We start from the raw sequence: 16346 nt of genomic DNA on the forward strand, positions 1-16346 counted from the left end.
AATAAAGTTCGGAAAATACTGCATATGCCTCAAAAGTCACCAGAGAAGAGGTTTTTTGATTTTTAGGATAGAAACATATTTATTACATCACAGTGAATTGAAAAATATCTAAAACAAGTCTTTCCTGAGCAATTGGAATTTTAAATAACATTTTTCAGAGTAAACATATTAAGAAAATGCCAACAGTTGGAGTTTGATCATTGGGAAATGTGCCTGTGCATCCATTTGAACTTCATGGCACAATAATATGACAGCTCTCCGGAGACAAGGCATCGAATAAGTAGCATATCAGCTGATTGGCCTAGAGAAAAGAATAGAAATGAGTTGAAACAATAAACAAAACATTTCACGACAATGCAACAAACCTCAAGGCAGCAGCTAAATACACAATTTATGTTAATCTATTAAGAATAAATAAAGGCCTTGAAGAAAAAGGTGAATTGTATTTGATATACCTCTTCCTCGCTCTCAGGGTAGATGATCATTTTCCCCACTTTTTCTAGGTCCGACCTTTTCTTGTAAATGCTAGTGTAATGAATAGTGTATAGAAATAGAAAAGATTATTAATATGTAAATACATGTCTACATATTAGATTTGAGTTTTCTATACCTTTCAAGCATCAAGGGTAAGCCGGTCACAACTGTTTCCCCTTGCAGAGCCATGATGAGACAGGGTGCAGTGGAAAGATGAGCCACCTTTAATGACACAAAAGAGCAGGGAACTCGACAGCTGATCGCTTGTTTCAAAGTAAACTCTTAAGCAAAATCTTTTAAAGCCAAACGTCTCACCCTCTCATTTTCTGTGGATGACACTTTCAGTGTCCGAACGATATGTTTCCTCTGCTCATTATCCAGGATGGTCATCCTCCCTGCCACCAGATGGCAGCCTGACCTCAGCAGCTGCTCCAGCATGTCCAGCTGGGATGGCACCTGGCTGAGGGGTGGAGCTTTTAAGGGTATCAGCAGACAGGTTGTCTGCCAGAGAGCACTGTGTATCAGGGACCCTGGTACCAGTAAACAAGCAAAACAGAACATGTTGTTTTCTGCATGGTTTACAAAGGTCATCTGGAACTGAGTCTTATTTCAACATCATTACAGAGGAGTCCTGCCAAAGTCACAATAAATGATTAAGTTATTCAAAGGGACAGATCTGGCTTTAATAAATGATTGAACCGTGCAGCGCTCAATGCTTTCTGAGTTTAAAGTGCGTTGAAACAGAATTACAATACTCGTACTACATGACTATGACTACACTACTAATGCAACTTGAATATAGTTGGCCTAGTTCTGCAGAATTTACAGCACTGCTCCAAGCAAAGTTCATAAATACACATCATTTTATGTTTATGAAAATAAAAAACACGAATGTGCAAACCTCCATCAAGTCCTGAAGTTGACTGTCTTTTCTGGGCCCCGGGGGCCAGTGTGCAGCTCTGTTCACGCTCCACCGAGGCTAAATGGTCTGAACACATGTTGAGTATCTGAAAAACAAATTTCAAACACTAAATATCTGGTGTTTATCAGTCAGAAGCACAACCTAAGTACCAAGTCATCTGTGTGAAAGGCATACCTGCTCCTGTCTCATTGTGCTGGTCTGAATACAGCAGAGCCCCTCTGGAAAAAACCTTTTCACATCCTCAATTGCTTGCTGATTCGATCCTGATCCTGTAACATTGGTTACCAACATTTCAAACATACGGTTAGATAAGGCAAGGCGAGGCTATTTGTATCTGTAGTAGCATGTGTCCTAGTGTGCAGTACAGGGCACTCACCATACATGACATTGTATGAATATTCTGTGCCATAACAGGTTGTCCACAGGGTTGAGTCCTCTTGGCCCAGCACATCCAGGAGCATCTTCACAGCATTCTCCCCCTCGAGGCAGAGAGCCAATGAGGAACCAGAGCATAGGTACTCCACACCGGCCTTCAAGTATGCGGTGTCCTGCACACAAGTCGGTGTGAATTATCAAGGCTTACATTGGTATTAAAGAAAAGCTTATTTTTCAATGCGACAATCTTTCACAGTTACACTTTCTGCAGGCAGTAGTGAGGTGGCATTGCCTTCGTCCAGGGTCACTACACGCAGGCCCACCACAGTCAGGCTGCTCTGCTGGAGTTTGCTGACTATTTTAGCCAAAATGTGGTTCCAGGTTCTTGGTTTGAACAGGCACACAGTGAGAAGCACCTGTGGATCTAAACAGAAAGATTGCTTGGCATTGTTACTCAACACAATCAAACACAATGCTAAGTGCATGAAATATATTAGACACTCAGATTTACACTGAGTATCTGTGTTCTGATTTGTGATATGCAGATCTTTTATACTTTATGAGCTGTCTGAGTGTGCAGAGTCAGTTTGGAGCGTATCCATTTAGTTACTACATTAAAGAAAAATGCTCCTCTGGTAAACTACAATATAACATGTGATTATTGTGTGCTGTGTAGTTGTTAGACCTCTTCTTTTACAAATAACATATGATAGCCTCGGACACTTCAACTTGGAACATCTCAGGGGAGATTTGACTTTAGCCTTAATATCTGATTGCATGTTTTATACAGCACTCAGCAAACCTACCAGGAATCATCTCATGCTCATGGAAGAAAAGGGAGGCTTGTCTAAAAGCTACTTCAGGTGTGGGGGACATCAGGACACTGAGGTTGCCAGGGTAATCGTGTGGTAGGAGCTTCCTCAGCGAAGCAAAAGCATCAACCCGTCTTAGAGCACACACAAGGGTGGGAGAGGACATCAGGCTGTCCAGGCTGTTGTGACAGAGCTGCTCTCCCACCTCGTATGGACTCAGCTCCTGAGCTTGAAGTCGGGTTAAAGCAGGCAGACACTTCAGGCCAAGCAGCTCGAATCTGGCGTGTTGTTTGTCACCTTGAATAAATAAATCAAAAAAACATTGCAATCATTAAAAAATGAGGAGGGGGAGTGAGTTGGGAGAATTCTAATGAAATCATTCACTCAAATATTCACTAATTTAGTCATTCATTAAACTGTGTAGGCTGCTGTGTGTATTTGTCCGTGTGTTTTGTTTGTTTACTGCCGCCTCCAGCTTCAAAGCGCAGGGCAGGCTGTGCTCTTAGAAATAATGCTGAACGTCACCCACCTTCTGGCCCTTCTGTCAGCACTCTGTGTAGGAGGCTCAGGCCTTGGCTCATGTCCTTCCCACGCAAGGTCAGAATCACCACCTGCTTCATGTTAGAGTTGGATGAGCGCTTATGATGGGACAGGATCACACTGGAGGGATCTGACACGGCCCACATACACCTCACTGAGAAATGAACAGTAAAAGAAGAAGGGCAGAAGTTAGTGTCCACTCGGGTGTCGTGTTGTGGAGCTGGAGCTGATAAAAACCTTAGACCACTGCTGCGTTATTAGATATGGGAATTAATGTAGAGTGTACCCTTTCCTATTTAAGAAAAAATCAACAGCAGTGGAGTATCTACTATAATCTTTACTGACACTGATTACAGATTACTTACCAAAAATATCGTGCAGGTTTTTGCTGTAAGACACAGTGTGAAACCAGAAACTCGGCTCTACGGCGTGAACACCATCAAGTCTGGAGTGGGTGCAACCCAGAAGCTTTTGCACCTTAAATTCTCTCATTAGAGCTGAAACAACATGGCGGATTATTTTACTGACAAAGTAAAAACATGACAGGCTTTCCACATTAGTACACACACATTTTCATGTAATTCATGGAGATGATTTGTGCTGTGGACATAACTTGAGATGGAATTCAGACCTGCTGGCAGACTAATGCTGTGAAGCATTGCATTTTCTTTCCTCAGTAACAACACCAGGCAGTGAGAGGGCAGCTGCAGCTCCCCCTGATCCAGGGTCACAGTATGTGGACCGCAGAACACAAGGGCCTAGAGAAGAAGAAAAAAACACAGGCTGTAATTCAAGACTGTAATGAAAACTACAGGAGTACACGGAGAAATCTGTGATTCCTCAAACCTATAACAGTTCAAAAAATGACCACCAACAGTTAGAATTGCATTTGCTGGGGAAAAAAATCAAGATCACAATGGCAGCTAATTGTTCCATTATAATAAAGCCTTAACTAGAATCTCTACTGGATATCAAAACCAGCTCCAAGCTCTGAGAACAAAATCCATTCTCCATTTAACCTCTACAAGTGTCTTTGGTAAATGGTGAAATTCCCTTCAAAGTGAATAGTATAAAATGAAAAATATAATATCATTAAATGGTCAATTGTAATTATATATGTATATATATTGTTCTGCACGCTGTATCTGACTGAGTATCTTGTGGTTCTACCTGCTCGTTGGAGAGTCCGAGGAGTGCAGCTCCATATCTCCGAAGCTTCAGCCTCTGCAGCCCCATCAGACTGAAGCCTCTGCGTTCACAAACAGCCAAAACTTGGCCGTAGCAACACGGAGGCACGACAGGCGACACCACAAGGAGTACGTCAGCTACGTAGAGGGGAGAGAAGGATTAGCGGCCCCACTGAAGCAAAAATCTTTTATCCCCGCCGAATACAAAATTTCCCTCAGGACAGAAAAAATGAAAGTTGAAAATGAAATGTGGACGGAAGCCAGTTTCCCCCCCCCCGTGACGGATTTGGCTCCTTGTTGAGTCACAGTACCTTTTGTTGTTGCACACAGGAAGGAAGGTGATCTGCTGAACAGGCTGCCTCTGACTCTGTCGACTGAAGGTAGAACTCTACAGACAAAAGTGAGGGTGGCTGATTTTAACATATAACATTTGTGACATCTGACTGTAATCTAAATTGAGAAATTTAAAGAAGAACAGCTTATACACAATGTACAAAATATCACACTGTCGAATGACGAACCTATTCAGGGGTTGATCGTGATTCTCTGCACCTTCATGAAATCTTCCTGAAAACCATAAGCACAGCTCCCTGTGGACTTGAGTGGCCAGTGGCGGGGAGCAGAAGAGTGGAGGTTGTTGACTCATGCAGTGAGGAGGGTTGGGAGAAGTTGGATCTGTCTTTTTGGTTAGCAGAGGCTCTAAGGAACTTGTTAAATCTTTCAAAACTGAGTGGGCATGAGGGCCACGGACAGCTAGTGCAAGTATAGGCTGGCAGGTCTCATCACTTCTCTGGATGACTGGCACAGGACCTGAGAATCAGAGGGAGAGTTTTTTAAAGACTATTTTTATTCAACACTTTCAAAGGCCCTCGGCCACAGTTGGATCAAGGATGCTCTCCAGACCAATGAGCCAGAAGGAGAGTTATTTAGTTTTTTATGACCAGATGGCTTTAGTTATGTCCTACCAGCACTGTCAGTCGGGAACCCCTGTGGTGGATAAAGGAGCCGCAGACCACACACATCGAGTCCCGAGTCGAGAACAAGCTGGAGGGTGTTGTGTGTTTTGAGGGGATTTAGGAAGAAAGCTCTGCATACCAGAGCGACTGATACCTACAACAGAAAGTGAGGCACATATAGTCAGGCACTCCACATTTACTGCTAGGGCCCTGATTCAGCAAACGCAAAATAGACTTTTGAAGGACAACATGCTCACCTCTGTGTGCGGTTCTAGTGTGGTCTCTCTCCCCTCACAAACACACTCTTGAGTTTCTACAGTCTGCCAATAAAACCCTGCACTGAGACCAAATGTCCTCTCTATTACCTGAAACACAAGGCCAAGGCAACAGAAGACAGTCAACAGAATGCAAAATCATCTGAGTGTTAAAGACGCACGACGTTAAAACGCACCCTTTTTTTGGAAAAAGCTGTGATGAATCTGTTTAAACAGACAGAGGGCAGATGGGTGGGTGAGGCAGAGGCCTGTGGGTCGAGCAAGTCTTTTCTTTCAGCGATCAGAGTGAGTGAGGTCTCAGAGAGGAACCGGCACACATGGTCATGGAAAGGTGCGTGGATGTGTACGTCCCTTTTCTACAAACAAATAAAAAGAACAGCATCAGCTCAGATCATCAGACATCATGAAGCTTCAAGTGTTTTTTTTCTCTTCTTTTTTTCATAATCACCATTGGTGTATAACAGTGACGAGCCACAGCTAAAACATGCAAAGCTAGTCCCTCCTCTGTCCACAGTTGCTGAAGTCCTGCAACCCAGAATGGGACCTCTGCACCAGCCTGATCTTCATCGTGACATGGCTCTGGACCAACCTAATACACATTAACACATGACACTTTCGTGGAGAAGCATGAACTCAGCTTTACAAATAACAAACTTTGTTTTTCATTAGAAAAAAAATGTAAAAAAGCCACTTTTTACTAACCAAAGACAGAAACCAAGCCACTAAAGTGTTGTAGATGTGTGATTTAGTAGCAGCTGGATACAGATGTTTCCTCCTCCTGCCATTAACCCTGGAGAGGACCATACCAGGACTGGAGAGGTCAATGATCAGTAGCATACACCCTTTACTCTCAATATCTGCTGGTAGAGTGCTGATTGACTGTAGATGAGATGCTTCCTGGAAAAAAAAAACCAAGTCATAATAAGTGCTGGCCATTTTTCACGTGCTGTCAAAATAAAAAGAGTTTTGTTGCACTTACAAAATCATAAAGAACATCCGTTCTCTCTGCAGCCGGCTGCTCCTGGTTGACAGATTTGGTTGGGCGATGTTTTTCCAGTTGCTCAAGAATTTGTTGGTGTTGTTCACGTTTTAACTTTGGTTTATCTCGTTGTCTCTGTCTGTTACCAACAAAAACACTGTCATGATTAAAATAAACACCCATCATTTTTGTCAATGATGGGCTTAATGAATACAGAAAAAAAATACATACCTCTGCTGCTTTGGTTCTTCGATTGTACTTTGCTGAGCTATTGGTGGGCTTTCCATTTTAGGCTTATTGTACTCAAACTGTACATGTGAGGAGTGTTTATCTTCTGACAGATGGTCCGACTCATGGCTGCCAGCAGATTCTACAGGCTGGGGTGGCTTTATTTTCACTTCTTCTGCTTCATTCTCTAGCTCTGGATATCGAGGATCTGTATGTTTATAGGGATATTCTTTCCTATTTCTGTTCATCTCCCTTGTTTTCTGAAGCAGCATACTCTTTCCAGTCACTTCCCTGGAAGAAGATAAATGACAATAAGAACTTTTACAAAAAAAGTGCCGGACTGAAGCGTGACAAATGTTTTTCTAAAGCAGGATATACTTTGTGTACCTGTCTTCCGTCTGTGATCCAGTATTCACTTTAAGATTGGGTTTCTTTGCAGGTGGTGTTTCCTGGTGGCTGTTGTGTTTGGCTGGTGACTTGCACTCTGATGAAAGATTTGGGGATGTTCTCTGTGGTGTTATTGAAGGATCAGGGCAACGCAGGTCAATATAAACAGTGGGACATTCCTGGTGGCTCCGCTGCAACTCTGCTGCCATCCCCACCGATGATTTGTTCCTTACATTATTCTGCCTGTATGAAAAATCAAATGTTTTTATTATGCAACTAATTTGGTCACAACACTTTAGCAGTGATATGAGTTACCTGATGTGGTTGTTTGGACTTTTCACAGGCTCTGACACAAACTTAGATGACTGGCTGTTACAGAGAGCAACTAGTCTCTCCATTACATCAGCCTGGGACCTGTTCTTGTCACCATCTATGAACAAAAATTAGGTTGAAAACTATAAGACAATATATTAAATTAATAATGTAAACTATTAAATACATAACCTCAAGACAACTACAGGGGCATGTGTTATGATTATTTACCTGCATGTGTTTTCGCAGGTTCAACTGACACATGTTCACGCAGAGACAGCCCACGCTCATTCAGATTTTGGAGGACATCATCCAAATCCCACCGGTCAAGCCTCTGAAACCAGTGTTTTTGATAAGAAGGCATAGTACCTAGAGAATATTTACCTGCCAACTATCCCTAACCTTTTTTTCCTCACTTTTCCAAACTCACCGCAAATGAGAGAACAGGAAAACGCTCCTCAGATTTAGGATTTTTCTTGGCTCCGTTCAACTCCACACTACCTCTCTCACAAGCATCTGCCTTTAATGATGAACAGGAAAGGAAAGAAAAGAAAATGGTGCATATTTAGTGTGTGCCACGATACACTGGTGTGCTTTCCTTTCTCCAGAGCAGAGCTATAACCCACCTTCACATCAGCATCAGAATGTTGTGTACACCACTGAGTTGCAGTGGTGGCTTCAACAATTTCATCATCATCCAACTTCACACTCTGGCTGCAAGTCTCCTCTGACCAGCATGTCTGTGCTTCAGGGTTCAACAGCTCCTGATCAAATAAATCAGGGGTGTTTAATCTGAGGTTCTGACATTGCAGGCACTTCATAAATGCTAGGACACTTTACATAAAATACACCCTGTTAACTGTCTTGTTGCTAAGTTTACAGATGTTGATATGTCTTGTACCTTTTGCAAACAAAGTATAGAAACAATTTCTCATCTTTTTCTCTACTCTCTTAACCTTAAAGATATTGTTTGTTATTATAATACACCAGATGATAGCACTCATAATTATGTGATCAACTTCATCATACTATATGCAAATATTTGTACTCACAAACAGAAATTCCTTTGATGGCTTTCACTTTTTCTTTTAGATCTAAACTCACTACTTAAAGCGCTTCAGGTAATAACAAAAAACATAAATGTGACAAATTTTGAAACCTTTTACTCTAAAACCTCTGTCTAATGATGTCTGTATTGATCTATATATGTACCCATCTGTCTGTCTACTTACTTTATTTTTCTCTATTTCATTTTCATCTTATATTATGTTCTGTGCACATATTTACTTTCTCCTTGTTGGATGTCCTTATGTAGCTTTTGTTTTGTTTGGTCAAATTCTTTGTAAAATTGTATCTTTACAATAAAAGGTTTTTTTTATTGAAAATAAATAAATGCATCCATGCATGCTAGGACTGGGTGACAAAATTTATAGCCTTACAATATTGCAACAGTATTGTAGGACTGATTATCAGTACTTCCACAAAGAAACACAATGAGATTTTTGATGAATAATTATCATTAATGTGGATAATGCGAATAATACGTTGGTAAATGCCAGTATTAGAACATCACTTCATTGTAGTGTAGCCTTTAAAACCAGGAGAAGACAATGTCACGATGAAACAATATCCAGAAACTAACGATATAACGCCAAGTTTTACATTAACTTACCTCGAGTTCATCATCCTCCATTGAGAAACTGTCAAAGTCTTCTGGGACCTTCAGGGAAAGACCAGCTGGTCTTTGATATAAGGTGACTATCTCCTCATTATCGGACTGTAACGTAAACACGAACCATTATTTGGAGTTATTTGCATGTGTAGATAAAGTTATGTAGCGTCAATTAGCAGACGTTGTTAGCATGTTTTACGATTAATATACATACAGATGAAGAATCACAGTCGATGGTCGGTATAAGTGGTTTCACCCTCTCCAGAATTGAATCCCAACACGACGAATGACTCATGTCCATTCCTAGCGGACAGAAACAGGCCTTCAAGTGAGATAAATGTGATTTTCGTGAAGCTAACGTTGCTGTTTTTGTGCAGCAGTTGATTATGTGAGGATCCTTGGTTACCATTGGCAACAGGAAGCTTCTCTCTGCCGCACGTGCCTGTCGTCAACAATGTTGCCTTCAGGTGCTGTCAGAAATATGCGCGACTACTAGTTTAGTTGCTTAAAATGACAAAAAGAAAAAACAAACTTGAACAGACAATTAGTCCACCGGGATTTGCTGTGACTCATGAGTGTGTGAGAGAGACATATTCGAGGTAGGTTAAGCTCGGTAGTCTGCTCAAATGTAACCTTGTGTATAGACATCAGTAAATCCACCACGGACATGCTGTCAGTCTTGTTGAAAAGTGTGCTTAACTAGTAGTGCTAACTGGAGCTAACGTTAGCTAGCTAGCCATGGTGCTAAAATGATGTTGATGTTATTGCGAAGAGTCAACTGTTTGCCAGAAAGGTTAGCTTAACTTGGATGACTTATGTCACTATCAAGGTATATATTTTCATGGTATCATATACATTTTTCCATTCTGCTAATTAATATAGACATGGTGTTGTGTAGGCCTGTATAAATCAATGGTGTGCAGATGAGTCATCCATCCCCTGGATGTAGAAAGGTAATTTTGCGTGTAACCTAAATGGAACATTTTCAGAAAAGTAAATACAGAAAGATTTAAAAAGATTTATTGCACTGTATGTGTGTACAGTATTTTTTTCAAGTAACAAACATGGCTTTTTAATACACCAAATAGTACACACATCTACAACACATTTGAAGACATTTAAGTGTCTGAGCAGTACAGATATCTGATCCTGCCTGTCGTTTTTGCCAAACGTTTGTTCAACCAGCGCAGCCACATAAAAGATTAACTAAATTGTGACTCACAGCTTAATGGCTTAAATTCAAAATTTTGTACCATTTCAGTTTTTTATCAATTTTTTTTTTGCCTTAAGATTTGCATTAGGTTTATGGGGTCCCAGAAGTACAATTTATGGCCTCTATTCCCATTGTTATTGTCTCAAAATGCTCATGACCACAGCAATGAAAGTGCTATCAAAGAAAGAAATGTGTCAAGGGCATGCGAGGAGGTCCAGGTTTTTTATAGACAAACAATAAACCTCAAAATATATCAATATTTTTAAAATGCATCAATGAATTTGAATGCATCACATTCATCACAGTTTTTTTTTTTTTTTTTTTTTCTTTTTTCTTTTTTTTTTAATCTCCTGGCTTCCATATCAAGCAACCTCACCTGGTAAACAATCCCAGAGTGGTTAAATGCAGGTCTGTACAGTCCATGTTACTCTCCAATGTCAAGATAAACTTAATTATTGAAAAACATTTGTTCTGTCAAATTCCCCCTTTTTGCAGATAGGTGACAACTTATCATCTGTAGTTGCATTTTTAAAGATGAAGCAAAAGCAATATTGGTTGAAAGCATCCCTCAAATATTATTTAAAACACTTTATGTTACAGCTACAGATGACAGCAATGTATCCACACATAGTTGATGAGAAACAAGAACCCTGAATTATCTATTACAATTAAAATCTTGAAATCAGATACTGAATGAATGTACATTTAAAACATCACAGGTTACACACCAACCAGCCTGCTAAACACATCTGTTTGTCTAGCAGCTTTGGAAGAGTTCACTGTCAATATCCCGCATGTCCTGACCAATTAGACGTGGTGGGCTGGTGCATGTAATGTTGTTGTATATGGTGATAGTTGTGTCAGGCTCTTCACCCTCCGCGTGGGTCTCTACTTGCCGAGGTATCACCAACGGATTCCTCAAGCTGTAGTTTCTGAGTGGGAGAGCGCTGCAGTCACATTTCCACCGGTTCCCAGAGAGCAAAAGTTTTTCCATAGTCGCTGGGAAATCAGGGACCATGCTTGTCAAGGCATTTGCTCTCAGGTCGAGATAGCGCAGCCTTGGGAGCAGCTGCGATGTGCCATTCTGCAAAAATTGTCGACATTCATTGTTGGACAACAGCAAGTACTCCAAATTCTTGAGGCCAGAGAATGTATGGGTTGTGAGAACCTCCAACTTGTTGAAACTCAAATCCAGTCCCAGTAGGCCCACCAGGTCCACAAAGCTCTGGGGTTCCACCACAGAGATGTTGTTGTGCTGCAAGAAAAGCCTCCGTAGACTAGCGAGTCCATTAAAAGCTTGGGTTGTGATCCTTGTAAGGCAACCTCTATCCAGATGAAGGCTGTGAAGCTTTGACAGACCTTTGAACACTTGGTCAGGCAGGCTGTGGAAGCAGCTTCCAGACAGGTTGATGACCGCCACATGAGGAAGCCCGGTGAAACTACCCACTTGTGCCTCCTGCACTTGGTTGTGCTCTAGTTCTAGGACCTCCAGATGACCAAGCCCTTCAAAGATCCTTTCTCCCAAGGCCCGGATCTTGTTGTAGCTGAGTCGCAGCTCTTCTAAGTACTGCAGATCACGGAAAGTCCTGGGCTTAATTCCAGTGATAGAGTTGTTGGAAAGACGCAGCACATGAAGACTGTGCAGGCTAAAGAATGTGTCTTCAAAGAGGGAAGTCAGTCTGTTGTTTGTGAGATCCAGCCATCTTAGCGCCTTCATGCCTACAAAGGCCCTGGGTACCACTGTCACAATCTGATTCTGTGCCAGGTAAAGCTTTTGCAGTTTAGTGAGTTTAACGAACACATTTGCTTTGATGACCTTGAGTTGATTTCCAGACAGATCCAACTCTTTAAGCTCAACAAGATTTTGGAAAAGCTGTGGCTGCAAGTAAGCAAGTCTGTTCCCTGCAAGAACAAGCTCTCGTAGACCTTGAAGGTCATGGAAAGCTGTCTCAGGTAAAACTGCGATTGAGTTCCTCCCTAGGTTGAGAAGCCACATGTGTGAGAGTCCTGCAAACAGTCTTTCCTCAATGCGAACGAGCTGGTTGTTATGCAGACTAAGTGAGGCGATGTTAGGTGTATTCTGAAAGATTGTACCCGGTAACACCCGCAGGCGATTTCGCTCAAGGTGAATGTGTGCTAGCAACCTAAGTCCTTTAAAAGCCTGAGGGTCAAGTGTCACCAGCTGGCCACTCTGCAGATTCAGGAAGTCCAGGTTAGAAAGATCCTTAAAAGCCATTGCTGGGATTGAGTTGAACAAGTTGCCATCCAGCCAGATAGAATGAGCGGATGGGGGCATGTCAGATGGGACTTGTGTGAAGTTTCGAGCGCTGCAGTACATGTTGAGCTCCAAGCTGTAGTCATCAGGCAGACAGGTGCATCCCTTAGAGCATGGAACAGGCTCTTCAGTCGATTTCTCCCCTGCTGTGTCGGGGTCTGGCAACACCAGTGATGTTCCCAGTACCCACAACACCAGCAACACAATGGTTTGCATACCAGCTGTGGATAAATTATTCACATCAAAGTATAAATACTCAGAAGAATACAAAATGTCATGCCTTTCTATTTTTGTAACTGCAGTTCTTTTCAAACATGCCTGAAAATGATATTGCTTACCTTAAATCTGAGAGGTCTTGATATATGGTGGACAGGCTGTGAAATACTGAATGACTGAACCTTGTGCAAATGTTTGTATGCAGAATGGAGTCTGGCAATCCTCCAAAACCTTTTTTTTAAAAGTCAGGAGCGCTGAATATGTACATTAACCCATGCATGGCCATTAGACTTGTGCTAAATGCTGCAAATAATTTGTCATGTACTGACCTGACTTCTTATTTTGTTTTACACTGACATCAAATTTAATAACTTCAACACAATAACCTGAAGTCCTTCACTTTAATAAAGTATATAAAATGCCTTAGTAGTAGAGTAACTAGTTAAGCTGTTTTTCTACTTGATTAAGATTTAAAGACTTATATGTACATGTAGATTAATGACTCTTAACATATCTCACATTTACTGCGTTGTCAACCTAATAAGGGATTCAGTGTAAGTGGCCTGTGGTGTTTACTGAAGTCAGGGTCCTTTTACAGATTGCGTTTGCTGTATATTTGAACTGATATACTGTGATAAAGAGATAAGATGAACCCAGTACACTAGACCTTTTACCGAGTTTATGACCTTTTATTTTGAACTTTTACTTCACCTTTTTTTTAAGAAAGCAGCATTTGATATGGGGTAATATAGGGCAAAATTGTTGGCCTGTTTCACTTCTTACATCAAACTGGAACTTGAAGTGTACCTAATGTTAAACAATGATTTAGCCACCGACCCTGCTGTACCTCCTTGTTATATTTGGATAAAATCAACCGTATGAACCTGACTGCACAATGCTGTATTCAAGAGACTTCATAAAAAGTCCCAGGAATGTCATTTCTGTTTCATTCACTTATTTCGCAGTGCAGGTTAAGGTTCCAGAGGTCCATTTCCTAATCACATCAATGATTGTAATAATGACTAACTTTGTGTTTACTCTTTTTCTTGGTATCTTGATTTTTTAGGCAACCATGAACTGGTCGTGCTCTAAAGGACAACCAAATCTAGATAACACTGTGGGCTTGCACATGAATTTCATTGACTGACTTGCTAACTGTCATGTCGAATATATTCTTTTAAGCTTGTAATGTGTCTCATTCAAATCTGGTCCGTCTGTTGAAATGATTAATTGGGCAAATATAATGGTGTAGGCAGGGTACGTGATGCACGGCACAGCCTCACCTTCTTCAGTTACCTAACGTTGTAGATTTACAGGCAAATCATTAAGTAAATATTTTATAATGAAGTGAAAACAGTTATATTTGTTTGAGTAGTAGTCCACACAGATTCATTTAATTGTATTCCATTGCCTTTTTTAAATGTGTTTGTTATTTGTAATTGAACAGATTTAATGTTTATTAAATATGTATATATATAAATTGAAAATTATATTTGGCACAAATGTGAAGTTCGAGTGGTACTTAAGTATCTTCTGTTTTCCCGTAGCAGTAAATTAATTATTTTTGTGATGAAATACATTTATGTCACATACCAAAAGCTAAGACACTTGTAATATATGTATTATATGCATGTGATAACACCAATGTGTACCTAATGAAGCCTTTATTATCTTTTTTATTTCTCTTGCCAGCAGAGAGCACTGCTGCTCTGTTGACACATCAAGGCCCAACAGCTCCTTATGTCCTTTGTCTCTGAAGGGCTCTCTTAACCTTCTAAAGGAAACTGTTTGTTTCATGCTAAATAGAGTATGACCAGAAGTCATAAGCAGATCTTTTTAGGCATAGATTATAATAACTTCAGTTTTAACACTAGAGCAATTAGGGCTGTTGCTGTCATGTTTCTTGATGACTAAGTGCAAGGCATATAAAGACCACAGTATATCAAGAACTGAAGGGGAGTTTGGCTGTTTTTTCTTCATAGAAATAAATATCAAGTTATTACACAAACAGGGAAAAACGGTGCAGTTTTTACTGCTGTTTCAGCCCTAAAATTGCCACTGAATGCGGCCACAGTGAGTCGTTTCATGATTGTTGCTCCCCTGACAAACACCTCTAATTGGCTCTTTCCTTACTCCTTACACTCAATCAGACACGAAGGTCTCCAGGTTTGTCAGGTGCTGTGTGCTTCCTGAGAAGAGGAGAGGTGTCTTCATGGTGAGTAGCAGAGCCTGCTGCTCTGGCTGTAAATGCCTAACTGGGCTGTGTCTCGCTTCTGGGAGGATAATTTCCTCAAATAATTCTTGATACATTTTGTGCTTCCTCAGCAGTGGAGAACAGGCCTGAAAGGCATGATGTCAATCTAAATTGGATGGATGCATGCTGATCAGTGTTGAAACCCATCATAATGTGTCCTTCGCTCTACTGCTCAGCAAATAAATGTCAGGGAACTCTTGACATATAATGCCAAGGAAGCCCAATACAAAGTTTTAGGATCTATTAAAACGTAAACTGTGCATAATGGGTCCCCAGGTTGATTCAGATGTTGCTTTGTTGGGTCTGTTTTAAAGTTACTTAGTGCTTCTCTTTTGTACTGACATGTTTCATTATTGCCTGTCAACCCCAGACTCAAAAAATAAGGTAGTTTGTTGTTCTTGTGGAGGTTAAAATCCATCAGTCGACCTTTTAAAGTTTTGTTTAATTTGAGTCTTTGCTTTGGACGCTATCCAAGTACTTGTACACAATTTACGGTCAGAGCTGACTTTCCTTCCAAACCATTCGATTGTTCCAGTTACCTTTTCTGACATAAACCACTGTTAGATAACCCAGTGCTCAAAGGATCAGAGGTATTACCTTTTGTAAAACAAAGACAGACGAACACCACAGTACACTCCTAATTGATCCTCAAATAAGTACTTAAAAGCCAGCCGCTGAATGCAGTAAACTGAACCTCAGGATGAATTAACCCTAAAATCTACATAAAGCCAAAGCAACAGATTAATCCTCCTTTGCTGTTGCAGTGGGCCACTAGATATGCATTAGGTTGGACCCTGTGCATGGTGCATAGTGGTACATACAGCCATGGGAGCCAAAGGATTGTCTCTCTTTTCCCTTCACTGTTACTTTAACCAGGCCCACACGTCTCACTAAGAAAGGTTAAAGGATGGAGCTCTTTTATCTTTCTCTGCTATTAGCTAATTGGAGAGGCTTAATTGGACAACATTGTTTTCTTTGTCCCTACACAGGCCTATAGTGAGAACAATCCAGCTTCTCCAACCAAGTGACTCAAGGTGAGTAACTAACTTGACATTGAATGACAACAGGCTCAGTCAACACTGCCATCCACTGGCAGATTATTGGACTGTTATCCCGTCACAGTAAATTAAAACTAAACAAGGAGAAACGTGTCTTGTTCGAGAAAGACAGTTTTATAACAGGGTTGTTCAGTAGTGTTTCACCCATCGAGGTGATGGTGGTTCAGCGCCGCTCTGAACCCTGGTGCTACCTCACCCCTTTGACAGCCAA

The 16346-nt window shown here is 41.0% G+C and overlaps 3 protein-coding genes across 7 annotated transcripts in view; 1 reads left to right on the forward strand and 2 right to left on the reverse strand.

Annotated features, from left to right (window-relative positions):
* Positions 1-55: 55 nt before the first annotated feature.
* Positions 56-9523, reverse strand: LOC311268597 (dynein axonemal assembly factor 8). The gene is made up of 29 exons (XM_084372312.1): positions 9334-9523; positions 9120-9224; positions 8074-8211; positions 7878-7967; positions 7679-7781; positions 7451-7565; positions 7136-7378; positions 6752-7039; positions 6521-6659; positions 6244-6438; positions 5990-6130; positions 5718-5897; positions 5524-5631; positions 5276-5420; positions 4832-5120; positions 4622-4698; positions 4294-4448; positions 3755-3881; positions 3489-3620; positions 3113-3277; positions 2578-2880; positions 2032-2195; positions 1773-1944; positions 1571-1665; positions 1376-1481; positions 790-1004; positions 611-696; positions 456-525; positions 56-301 (listed from the first exon to the last, which is right to left on the reverse strand). Exons 1-29 carry the CDS (start codon positions 9418-9420, stop codon positions 233-235), a joined length of 4302 nt encoding a protein of 1433 aa, XP_084228438.1. The 5' UTR covers positions 9421-9523; the 3' UTR covers positions 56-232.
* Positions 9524-9635: 112 nt separating this feature from the next.
* The window catches only part of mrtfbb (myocardin related transcription factor Bb), a 68341-nt gene continuing 61630 nt past the window's right edge, over positions 9636-16346 (forward strand). For 3 of the 5 annotated variants that reach the window (XM_084371787.1, XM_084371789.1, XM_084371790.1), the window contains exons 1-3: positions 9636-9718; positions 14974-15038; positions 16067-16111. The gene's annotated coding sequence lies outside the window, so the exon portion shown is untranslated. The remainder of the gene's footprint in view (positions 9719-14973; positions 15039-16066; positions 16112-16346) is intronic. The other 2 variants (XM_084371791.1, XM_084371788.1) reach the window with 2 other exon arrangements.
* On the reverse strand, positions 10847-12965 carry igfals (insulin-like growth factor binding protein, acid labile subunit). Its single transcript, XM_084370810.1, has 2 exons — positions 12946-12965; positions 10847-12828 (listed from the first exon to the last, which is right to left on the reverse strand). Exon 2 carries the CDS (start codon positions 12821-12823, stop codon positions 11090-11092), a length of 1734 nt encoding a protein of 577 aa, XP_084226936.1. The 5' UTR covers positions 12824-12828; positions 12946-12965; the 3' UTR covers positions 10847-11089.

This window comes from Pagrus pagrus, assembly GCF_965226575.1.
Source record: "Pagrus pagrus genome assembly, chromosome: 13".
In the NCBI taxonomy this organism is placed as follows: Eukaryota; Metazoa; Chordata; class Actinopteri; order Spariformes; family Sparidae; genus Pagrus; species Pagrus pagrus.